Raw genomic sequence first — 12,595 nt, forward strand, 5'->3', positions numbered from 1 at the left:
AAGTCCTGACAAAGGGTCTCGGCCTGAAACGTTGACTGTACTTCTTCCTAGAGATGCTGCCTGGCCTGCTGTGTTCACCAGCAACTTTGATGTGTTGCTTGAATTTCCGGCATCTGCAGAATTCCTGTTGTTTGCAAGATACAAGACTGAAGTTTATTTTCACGTGTACGTTGCAATGTAATGTGTTGCTTGCATTAACAACCAATAGATCAAAGGGAAGGAGTAGGGGAAGGTGATGGGCTGAGAGGGGAGCCAAGAGGAGTGATAACCCCTTTCCTTTCCAGTCCTGATAACGGATCTCAGCCTGAAACATCAATTCTTTATTCTCCTCCATAGCTGCTGATCTCCTCCAGCATTCTGCCTGTGTTGGCAACTATAATTTATACAAGAAAGTGAAGAAAGTCTGTGCAAAACAAGACGTTAGTGCAAAGATGCCCTGGGGTGTCTGATAGGATAGTGTAGAGGGAACTTCACTTTGTATCTAACTGTCCCTACCCTGGGAGTGTATGATGGGACAGTGTAGAGGGAGCTTCACTCTGTATCTAACTGTCCCTGCCCTTTTTTTTAAACAAAATTCTTTATTACAAATATTGGTGCTATACAATATGTACAAAAACAGTGACTAACACAATTACCTCACCACAAACAGACAATCACGTTAAACCAAAATACTCACATCTCCATCAATGATGGCAATTACACCCCGCGGAGCCCAACGATCCCAGAACACCTCTACGGTCGCCGTGACTGCGCGTGTTCCTTTTCAATATTCACCCGGGCACGAACATACCCCCTAAACATAGCCAGTCAGTCCGCCCAGGGAGATCCTCCTGTCACCCTTTTCCAGGAGTCATGGATGGCAGTTTTCGCCAGCCCCAGGAGCAAGTTAACAAGGACATCCTCATCCCTCCATGCCCCCCTCCTTATTGGATGACCGTATATAAATAGGGTGGGGCTAAAATGCAACCAAAAGGTGAGAAGCAGCCCATGTAGATATGCAAAAAGGGGCTGCAGCCTCACACACTCCATGTACATGTGGTACACAGTCTCCTCCAGTTTGCAGAAGTGACATGTGGGTGGGAGATCTGTGTACAAACTAAAGAACTTATTGCAGGGTACCGCTCTGTGCAGCGCCCTCCAGCCAAGATCCCCAAGGTGCATGGGAAGAACCCCATCATGAAGGGACTTCCATTGGGGACCTCCCTCACCTCCAGGTGGAAAGATAGCCCACCAGCCCTGGGAGTGTGTGATGGAACAGTGTAGAGGGAGCTTCACTCTGTATCTAACTGTCCCTGTCCTGGGAGTGTGTGATGGACAGTGTAGAGGGAGCTTCACTCTGTATCTAACTGTCCCTGCCCTGGGAGTGTGTGATGGGACGGTGTAGAGGGAGCTTCACTCTGTATCTAACTGTCCCTGCCCTGGGAGTGTGTGATGGGACAGTGTAGAGGGAGCTTCACTCTGTATCTAACTGTCCCTGCCCTGGGAGTGTGTGATGGGACAGTGTAGAGGGAGCTTCACTCTGTATCTAACTGTCCCTGCCCTGGGAGTGTGTGATGGGACAGTGTAGAGGGAGCTTCACTCTGTATCTAACTGTCCCTGCCCTGGGAGTGTGTGATGGGACAGTGTAGAGGGAGCTTCACGCTGTATCTAACTGTCCCTGCCCTGGGAGTGTGTGATGGGACAGTGTAGAGGGAGCTTAGCTCTGTATCTAACCGTCCCTGCCCCGGGAGTGTGCGATGGGACAGTCTAGAGGGAGTTTCACTCTGTATCTAACTGTCCCTGCCCTGGGAGTGTGTGATGGGACAGTGTAGAGGGAGCTTCGCTCTGTATCTAACTGTCCCTGTCCTGGGAGAGTGCGATGGGACAGTGTAGAGGGAGCTTCGCTCTGTATCTAACCGTCCCTGCCCTGGGAGTGTGTGATGGGAAAGTGTAGAGGGAGCTTCGCTCTGTATCTAACCGTCCCTGCCCTGGGAGTGTGTGATGGGACAGTGTAGAGGGAGCTTCGCTCTGTATCTAACCGTCCCTGCCCTGGGAGTGTGTGATGGGACAGTGTAGAGGGAGCTTCGCTCTGTATCTAACTGTCCCTGTCCTGGGAGAGTGCGATGGGACAGTGTAGAGGGAGCTTCACTCTGTATCTAACCGTCCCTGCCCTGGGAGTGTGTGATGGGACAGTGTAGAGGGAGCTTCGCTCTGTATCTAACCTGTGCTAAACCCTGGCTTTACTGGACTCCTGTATAATTTTATTCCATGTCTGGCCTGTGTGCCTCTCAGCAGAGTTTACAAGAACTTTGCTGCCATGCTTTGTATCTCAGGAGTAGTGTTTGCCTTCCACACTTGATGTGGCAGAAGTTCATTGTACAACTGAGAAACGCGGTTGTACACTAGTGGTGGATGCAGCCACAGGTAAAGCCCTCCCCACCATCGCTCACATCTACAAGGAGCAGTATTGCAGGAAAGTGCATCAATGTCCAGCATCAGGGACCCCACTTTCCAGTTATGCTCTCTTCTCACTGCCTCCACCGGGAAGGAGGTACAGGAGTCTTAGATCCCGCACCATCTGTAGTACTTTATGACCATGACTCTAAATAAGCAATAGATATCGAGAACATGAGGTGAAATGTCCTTGAAAGTGAGTCCATTGGCTGTGGGAACAGTTCAGTGATGAGGTGAGTGAAATTGAGTGAAGTTACCCCTCTACTTTAATAGCCTGATGATTGAGGGGCAATAACCATTCCTGAACCTGGTGATGTGGGTCCTGAGGCTCCTGCACCTTCTTCCAATGGCAACAGCAAGATAAGAGCATGGCCTGGGCGGTCGGGATCTCTGATGATGGATGCTGCTTAACTGTGACAGCGTTCTGAATCTGTGTCAATGTGTTCAACGGTGGGGGTGGGAGCTTTACCTGTGATGGACTGGGTGGTATGTACTACTTTTTTGGAGGTTCAGGGACAGTTACTACCCTTCAACCATCAGACTCCTGGACCAGCGTGGATAGCTTCACTCACCATAACTCTGGACAGATTCCACTACCTACAAACTCACCTTCAAGGACCCTGAAACTCATGTTTGCAGTGTTATTTATTTTTATTTTGACAGTTGGCTTTCTTTTACACATTGGCTGTTTATCAGTCTTTATTGATGCATAGATTTTCATAAATTCTATTGCATGTCAAATAAACTCCTCTGGGGCTTCCAGCCGGGTACTGGCATCGATTGTAACCAATGTTTTAATGACAAACCCTACCATCTTCATCAGGGGTGATATCTCAGCTTGTCTAGTCTGGTGGTATTTATACCCCTGTCATCCATCCCTCATGATTGGTTAGTCCTCGTCCAATCAGGTTTCTGCTGTCCTACCTTGTTTACAATCAAATTCCAGTTCTTACTTAGAGTGAGATCTTGGTCTTTGTGAAAATTCTTTTCCTCTGGTTTTATTTCAATGGCTTCCTTCACCAGGCAGTCCCAAAAGCCATTGGTGTGTCACAATAATTCTGTGCTGTCGAAGTCAATCCTATGCCCGTTGTGAATGCTGATTTCTCCAGGTGGCCCAGATGGATGCAGCTCCTGTGCTCCTTGGTGTGAGTTTCCATCGTGTGTCCTGCCTGGCCAGTCTACGCTGCTCTGCATTCACAGGGAATCTGTAAACGCAGGTCTGGGACTCAGGATGACTGGTGTTTACAGGATTCCCTGTGAATACGGAGCAGCATTTATCAGCCAGGCAGGACACACAGTGGAAACTCACACCAAGGAGCACAGGAGGTGTCGCCGTTTGGGACCTGGAGAAATCGGCGGTAGCAGAACATTACATTCGCAACGGGCATCAGATTGACTTCAACAGCACAGAATTACTGTGCTATGCCAATGGCTTTAGGGACTGCCTGGTGAAGGAAACTGTTGAAATAAAACTAGAGGAAAAGAACTTAACAAAGACAAAGGTTTCTGTCATCCTAAATAAGAACTGGAATTTGATTGTAAACAAGGTGGGACAGCAGAAACCAGTTTGGATGAGGTCTAACCAATCAGGAGGGATGGACAATGGAGGTATAAATACCACCGGACTATACATGCCCAGGCATCTTCCCTGATGAAGGTGGCAGAGTTTGTAATCAAAACATTGGTTAAAATTGATGCCTTTACCCAGCTGGAAGCCCAAGAAAAGTTTATTCGTCATATACGCCGAAAAAGCACTAGATCTTTTTTCTCTATTGTATGTCTTTATTTCCTGTAAATGCCTGCAAGAAAATGAGTTTCAGGGTAATATATGACGGCATATACGTACTTTCAAAGTTCAAAATAAGTATATTATCAAAGTGCCTGTATGTCACCATATACAGTCCTGGGATTCATTTTCTTGTGGGCATTCACAGTAAATACAAGAAACTCAATGGAAACAATGAAAGACCTAACACCCAACAGGACAGACAAACAACCAGAGTGCGAAAGACAACAAACTGCAAATTTAAAAGGAAAGAACAAAAAGATCATTGATTACTGAATGAATTAATTACATAGTACTTTGACTTTGAAGTTGTTGTCAGCCATCATTTCTATGTGTTAATCTTCTTCTGGGAGAAGAGCTGCGACTGATTGTCTGACCCTTCTCTTCCAGATGTGCCCTCTACGAAAGAGCCCGATTCCAAGGGGAAGACGTTCACTGTCCGTAGCACCCTGAGGCTTCCGGTGAATCGAGATGATGATGGTGTGGCCGTGAGGTGCAGTGTGGACCACGAATCACTCAGATCATCGCCACAGGTGGCCACACAAATTCTGAACATTCAGTGTAAGTGCAATCATCTTCCTCTGTCTCAGCAACACACACTGCCTCCAGCCTGTGTATCCAATGTCTCTCCAAGAGGGAAAGAAAGATTGGCTTTATTATAGTCATTTAGAGAGACAAGAAGCTACACCACCCCAGCAACCCACCTATTTAATCTAGCCTAATCGTGGGACAACTTACAATACTAACCCATACAGCTTTGGACTGTGAGAGGAAACCCATAAAAACTCCTTACAGACGGCTCTGGAATTGAACTTGAACTCTGACGCTCGAGCTGTAACAGTGTTGCACTAACCACTATGCTACCGTTTCATATACACACAGTGACTAGTTTATTCAGTACCCCGCTACCCAGTAAAGTGGCCACTGAGTGTATGTTTGTGATCTTCTGCTGTTGTAGCCCATCCACCTCAAGGCTCGACAGGTTGTGCATTCAGGGGTGCTCTCCTGCACACCACTGTTGTAACGTGTGGCTGTCTGAGTTACTCTTATCTTCCTGTCAGCTTGAACCATTCTCCTCTGATCTGTCTCATTAACAAGATGTTTTCACCCACAGAACTGTCGCTCACTGGGTGTTTTTTGTTTCTCACACTATTCTCTGTAAGCTCCACTTTGTGCGTGAAAATCCCAGGAGATCAGCAGTTTCTGAGATACTTAAACCACCCAAACTGGCACCAACAATCATTCCACAGTTTAAAGTCACTTAGATCTCATTTCTTTCCCATTCTGATGTTTGGTCTGAAAAAAACAACTGAACCTCTAGACCATGACAGGAAGAAGGTAAAGTCAAATGTATCATTATTAGAGTGGAGTAAAGGGAATTACAGAGGCATGAGAGGAGCTGGCCAAAGTTGATTGGAAGGGGTCACTAGCAGGGATGATGGCAGAACAACAATGGCTGGAGTTTCTGGGGGCAATTCAAAAGGCACAGGGTAGATACATTCCAAAGATGAAGAACCATGACTGACAAGAGAAGTCAAAAACAGCAGAAAAGCAAAACAGAGAGCATATAATAGACCAAAAATTAGTGGGAAGTTAGAGGATTGGGGAGCTTTTAAAAACCAACAGAAGGCTAAAAAGCCATAAGGAGAGAAAAGATGAAATATGAAGGTAAGCTAGCCAATAATATCAAAGAGGACACCAAAAGTCTTTTCAGATATATAAAATGTAAAAGAGAGGTGAGAGTGGATATTGGACCACTGGAAAATGATGCTGGAGAGGTAGAAATGGTTAATAAGTATTTTGCATCAATCTTCACTGTGAAAGACACTACCAGGATGCCAGACATTTGAGTGTGTCAGGGTGCAGAAGTGAGTGTAGTTACTATTACTAAAAGAAGGTATTTGGGAAGTTGAAAGATCTGACAGTAGATAAGTCACCTGGACCAGACGGTGTACACCCCAGGGCTCTGAAAGAGGTGGCTGAAAAGATTGTGGGAATATTAGTAATGATCTTTCAAGAATCTCTAGTTTCTGGAATGGTTCTAGAAGACTGGAAAATTACAAATGGCACTCCACTCTTTAAGAAGGCAGGGAGGCAGATGAAAGGAAATTATAGGCCAGTTAACCTGCTTTCAGTGATTGGGAAAATGTTGGAGTCTATTGTTAAAAGCTGTAGTTTTGGAGTACTTGTAGGGACGTGATAAAATAAGCCAAAGTCAGCATGGTTTTGTGAAGGGAAAATCTTGCCTGACTAATCTGTTCAGATTCTTTGAAGACAGAACAGGCCGAATAGACGAAGGGAAGTCAGTGGGTGTTGTTTACTTGGATCTCCCAGTGGCCACCCATTTTAATTTCATTTCCCATTCCCATTCCAACATGTCTATCCATGGCCTCCTCTACTGTTGCAACGAGGCCACACTCAGGTTGGAGGAGCAACACCTTGTATTCCATCTGGGCAGCCTCTAACCTGATGGCAAGAAACATCGATTTCTCAAACTTCCAGTAATGCCCCCCACTCTCCTCTCCAACATCATACCCAATAATCTGTAAAAGATCATCCACCTTATTTCTTATACTCTGTGCATTTTGAATGCTATATTTGCTACCCTTTTTGATTCTGCATTCCTACTGCACTGGTACTCACCCTGCTGGCTGCAACTTTGTCCGGTCACCTGCCTGCCCTTCCTGACAGTCTGACTGCACACTATCTTTACTTTTTTACCATATGCCCTATCTGAAGCCCCTTCACTCTGGTTCCCACCCCCCCCCCCAGTTTAAATGCTCCCCAACAGCTCTAACGAACCTGCCGTGAGAATATTAGCCCCCCCCTCGGATTTAGGTGCAACCAGTCACTTTCCCCCAGAAGAAATCCGAATGATCCAAGAACCTGAAGCCCTGCCCCTGCACCAACTTCTCAGCCACACATTTATCTGCCAGATCATCCTGTTTCTACCCTCACTAGTGTGTGGCACAGGCATCAATCCAGAAATTACTACCTGGTGGGTCCTGCTTCTCAGCTTTCTGCCAAGCTCTCTAAATTCTCTTTTTGGGACATCGTTGCTTTTCCTTCCTGTGTCATTGATACCAATATGACCAAAACATCTGACTGCTCTCCTCCCCCTCCAAAGTGCCATGGACGCGATCCGGGCCATCCCTGACTCTGGTTCCTGGGAGGCAACATACCATCCGGGCGTCCGGTTCACGTCCACAGAATCTCCTGTCTGTTCCCCTGACTATTGAGTCCCCTGTCAGAACTGCTCCCTTCTTCTCCCTCCTTCCCTTCTGCATCACGGACCATGCTCAGTGCCAGTAACCCAGTCTCCGTGGAAGCATATCCCCCACAACTGTATACTTATTATTGAGAGGAATCAGCATGGCGGGGGGAACGTCGACTCAGACCATGAGAGGCCTGCGTTGGGCATTTTCATGCCTTACAAGGTGCAGATTGGAGCTCTGTGCTAACTGCCTGTTCACATTTCCATTTCACCTGACACTCACCCAGCTACTCGCCTCCTGCAACTTCGGGGTGACTCCTTCCCTGTAACTCGGATCGATGATCTCCTCGCTCTCCTGTACAAGCTGAAGATCATCCAGCTGCTGCTCCAGATCCCTGACACAGTCTTCAAGGAGCTGCAGCCGGATGCACTTCGCACAGATGTTCCCTGGGAGACTCTGGACTCCAGGACTCCAGCATCCGGCATGAAGAACACACAACAACCATTTAAACTACACTAAGTACCCCGACACAGTAAGAAAAAAGGGAAGCTTAACAGAAACTTACCTGGACAACCTACCCAGAGTAGAAGCCTCTCCTGAGCCAAAGCCTGACACTCCCACTCTCACCACGAGCCCATTCCCAACAATGGCCACTCCGCTTGTCTGTTCTGCACTTTTATTTACTCCTCTCTGTGCTGCTCCCACCGCTGATTGGGCCGCCGGAATGACACCGAACACCCGCGAAGCTCTCCTCTTAAATGAGCGCCGCCAACCTGCGAGAAACAAGGGCATGTTGCCCTGAAATGGAAGGGGACTAATATCTCTACACACTGTTTTGGAGGATTTAAACTAATCTGTCCAGGAGTTGGAAAGCTGAGTAGTAGTTCAGCAGGAGGGGATAAAAATGTAGAGGATGAGGCAGCTCCAGTGGACGGGGCAGATGGAGGCCGACTGGGGGGCATTGGGACATCGATAAATTGGTTTATTGTCATAAACACTCCCTTCCTCTGCCTGCCTGCAGATCTCCCTTGGGCAAGGTGTAGTACCTGCTTAGCCTCCCTCCCCACCCTCCCAGTGGGAACAGGGGTGGGCGGTCGTGTGAGCAGCCAGGGAAGATCACAAGTCCTGGTTATGTGACCACTGACGCCAGGCAGACAATCTCTGAAGAGTATTGATAATGGCTGGAGTCACCCGTCTTGTAAAGACACTGCCCAGATGGCAATGACAAATCACTTCTGTAGAAAAATTTGGCAAGAACAATCACAGTGATGAGACCATGATCATCCACATCATATGATGTGGATTGTTGCATGTAGTGAGACACAATGAAAAACAGTCTTACATACTGTTCATACAGACCAGGCCGTTACACGGTGCATTGAGGTAGAACAGTAACAGAATACAGAATGAAGTGTAACGGTTACAGAGAGAGTGCACTGCAGGCAGACAACAAGGTGCAAGGTCACAATGAGGTAGATTGTGAAGTCAAGTTCATTTTATTTATTAGCCACAGCCAGAAGTCTGGATGAGAGCTGATTTGTCCCTTTGTGTAAGGAGGGCAGTAGGAATATGCCATTTATCCCCTTCCACCCTCCACCTTAACCAGCACCAAGAGGAGAAAAACTGCGCCTCAGACAATTCAGTCGACTCCCAGTGTCCTTTCTCAGAGAGCATTGCAGAATTCCGTGGACCCTGTAGGAAGGAATTCCCTTTGGATTATGATCCCCCAGAGCTGAGAAAGTACCTGCTTAGACTCATCCTCGCCAGGGAACAACCACTCCCCCACCCTCTTCCCCTCAATCTCCTCATCTCGTGGCAGTGTAGACCAGGTTTATGAAACCCTCACAGCATCACTGACATTCCAGTGAGCTCATCAGGAACTCCTGAAGGAACTGTGCATAAAGGTGGCCCAGGACCCCAGTGGCGTCTGACGCAGGAGGTCAGATCTTCTGTTGAGACAATGGTTTGGCACCACGAGCTGATCTCCCTCCCTGTGTCCTCTCACATCTTCAAACCTTAGAACCTCCTGTCTCCTCTCTGCCCTTCTGTGCGGATGTGCTTCCTGCCCTTCTGAAGTCTCTGTGACCCTCCTGACCCTTCCTCAGGACCTGACCCCACTCACCATCCCTCCCTCTCGCTCCCTCCTCTCCCTTCTTCTGTCCCGACATGCCTCCTGCCCTTCCAAAGTCTCAGTGAACCTCATGACCCTCCCGCTGTACCTGTCCCTTCTCACCATTCATCCTGACCTTCCCTGCCCCTCCCTGTCCCTCTCCACTACCACCTGTGCTATGCCTTCTGTGATCCCATCTAGTCTGTACCCTGTTAATGGTCCCTCTGCCCAGAGTGCTCAGATCCACGTAGCCATCGCTGTTGATTCCACCTCTGACCGTGAGGTCACCTTAAGCTGTTTGTACAGAAACAGGTGAATTGATTATGGGGAGCAAGGACATGGCAGACCAATTGAATAATTACTTTGGTTCTGTCTTCACTAAGGAGGACATAAATAATCTTCCAGAAATAGTAGGGGACAGAGGGTCCAGTGAGATGGAGGAACTGAGCAAAATACATGTTAGTAGGGAAGTGGTGTTAGGTAAATTGAAGGGATTGAAGGCAGATAAATCCCCAGGGCCAGATGGTCTGCATCCCAGGGTGCTTAAGGAAGTAGCCCAAGAAATAGTGGATGCATTAGTGATAATTTTTCAAAACTCGTTAGATTCTGGACTAGTTCCTGAGGATTGGAGGGTGGCTAATGTAACTCCACTTTTTAAAAAAGGAGGGAGAGGGAAACCGGGGAATTATAGACCGGTTAGCCTAACGTCGGTGGTGGGGAAACTACTAGAGTCAGTTATCAAGGATGTGATAACAGCACATTTGGAAAGCGGTGAAATGATCGGACAAAGTCAGCATGGATTTGTGAAAGGAAAATCATGTCTGACGAATCTCATAGAATTTTTTGAGGATGTAACTAGTAGAGTGGATAGGGGAGAACCAGTGGATGTGGTATATTTGGATTTTCAGAAGGCTTTTGACAAGGTCCCACACAGGAGATTAGTGTGCAAACTTAAAGCACACAGTATTGGGGGTAAGGTATTGGTGTGGGTGGAGAGTTGGTTAGCAGACAGGAAGCAAAGAGTGGGAATAAACGGGACCTTTTCAGAATGGCAGGCGGTGACTAGTGGGGTACCGCAAGGCTCAGTGCTGGGACCCCAGTTGTTTACAATATATATTAATGACTTGGATGAGGGAATTAAATGCAGCATCTCCAAGTTTGCGGATGACACGAAGCTGGGTGGCAGTGTTAGCTGTGAGGAGGATGCTAAGAGGATGCAGGGTGACTTGGATAGGTTGGGTGAGTGGGCAAATTCATGGCAGATGCAATTTAATGTGGATAAATGTGAAGTTATCCACTTTGGTGGCAAAAATAGGAAAACAGATTATTATCTGAATGGTGGCCGATTAGGAAAAGGGGAGGTGCAACGAGACCTGGGTGTCATTATACACCAGTCATTGAAAGTGGGCATGCAGGTACAGCAGGCGGTGAAAAAGGCGAATGGTATGCTGGCATTTATAGCGAGAGGATTTGAGTACAGGAGCAGGGAGGTACTACTGCAGTTGTATAAGGCCTTGGTGAGACCACACCTGGAGTATTGTGTGCAGTTTTGGTCCCCTAATCTGAGGAAAGACATCCTTGCCATAGAGGGAGTGCAGAGAAGGTTCACCAGATTGATTCCTGGGATGGCAGGACTTTCATATGAAGAAAGAATGGATGAACTGGGCTTGTACTCGTTGGAATTTAGAAGATTGAGGGGGGATCTGATTGAAACGTATAAGATCCTAAAGGGATTGGACAGGCTAGATGCAGGAAGATTGCTCCTGATGTTTGGGAAGTCCAGAACGAGGGGTCACAGTTTGAGGATAGAGGGGAAGCCTTTTAGGACCGAGATTAGGAAAAACTTCTTCACACAGAGAGTGGTGAATCTGTGGAATTCTCTGCCACAGGAAACAGTTGAGGCCAGTTCATTGGCTATTTTTAAGAGGGAGTTAGATATGGCCCTTGTGGCTACGGGGGTCAGGGGGTATGGAGGGAAGGCTGGGGCGGTGTTCTGAGTTAGATGATCAGCCATGATCATAATAAATGGCGGTGCAGGCTAGAAGGGCCGAATGGTTTCTATGTTTCTATGTACGTTAACATCCAATCCCATTACAGTCACCTCTCCTCCAATTCCATTCCTATCGATCCCTGTCTCTCTCTTCATTTCTCAGCAACCCATCCATAGAATCCATACTTTAATTCATACCTAATTATCCTCTAGTTAATCCACTCATTAAGCCCCTTCTTGAGCTGAAATAGCTCCCATTGTATTGAGATCCCCAGTCCCTGAGCTGATAGAATCAGCAAGGGTTCCCATTACACTGGGATTTCAGCAGTATTTCACCAGTCCCTGAGCAGATATCCACACTGTAATCCCCGATACACACTCGGCGTTCCTCCACTCAGTGCAACCAGTCGTCCTGTTCAAATATTCCACTACCTTCCCAGACCATGCCATTGGGGTACAGGACCAACACACACACACAGCCTGACTGGGGAATGGGTCTCTCTCTCTCTCTCACACACACACAGTCACACACACACACACACACACACACACACACACACACAGTTAAATTTAAACCATGGATCTGCACCTGGAAAGTCTTCACTCTCCAGGGCGCAGGCCTGGGCAAGGTTGTATGGAAGACTGGCAGTTGCCCATGCCTCAAGTCTCCCTCTTCCACGACACCGATGTTGTCCAAGGGAAGGGCATTAGGACCCATACAGCTTGGAACCAGTGTCGTCGCAGAGCAATGTGTGATTACGTTCCTTGCTCAAGGACACAACATGTTGCCTCGGCTGGGGCTCGAACTCTCGATCTTCGGGTCGCTAGTCCAATGCCTTAACCACTTGGCCACATGCCCACACACACACACACACACACACACACACACACACACACACACACACACAGACACACTTACACACACACACACACACACACACACACACACACACACACACACACACCCTGACCGTGGATTTACCCTTTCATTGCCTGTCTCCCTTGCCTGGCCGTTGAATGTGGAGATGAGGATGGAAGTCAGGCGCAGGGTGAGTCAAGCA

The 12,595-nt window shown here is 47.6% G+C and overlaps 1 protein-coding gene across 2 annotated transcripts in view; it reads left to right on the forward strand.

Annotated features, from left to right (window-relative positions):
• The window catches only part of LOC140198789 (cell adhesion molecule 2-like), a 172,779-nt gene that overhangs the window by 79,215 nt on the left and 80,969 nt on the right, over positions 1–12,595 (forward strand). For both annotated transcript variants that reach the window (XM_072259819.1, XM_072259820.1), the window contains exon 3: positions 4,610–4,780. In XM_072259819.1, coding sequence (XP_072115920.1) covers positions 4,610–4,780 — 171 coding nt within the window. The remainder of the gene's footprint in view (positions 1–4,609; positions 4,781–12,595) is intronic.

This window comes from Mobula birostris, chromosome 6, assembly GCF_030028105.1.
Source record: "Mobula birostris isolate sMobBir1 chromosome 6, sMobBir1.hap1, whole genome shotgun sequence".
Taxonomy (NCBI): Eukaryota; Metazoa; Chordata; class Chondrichthyes; order Myliobatiformes; family Myliobatidae; genus Mobula; species Mobula birostris.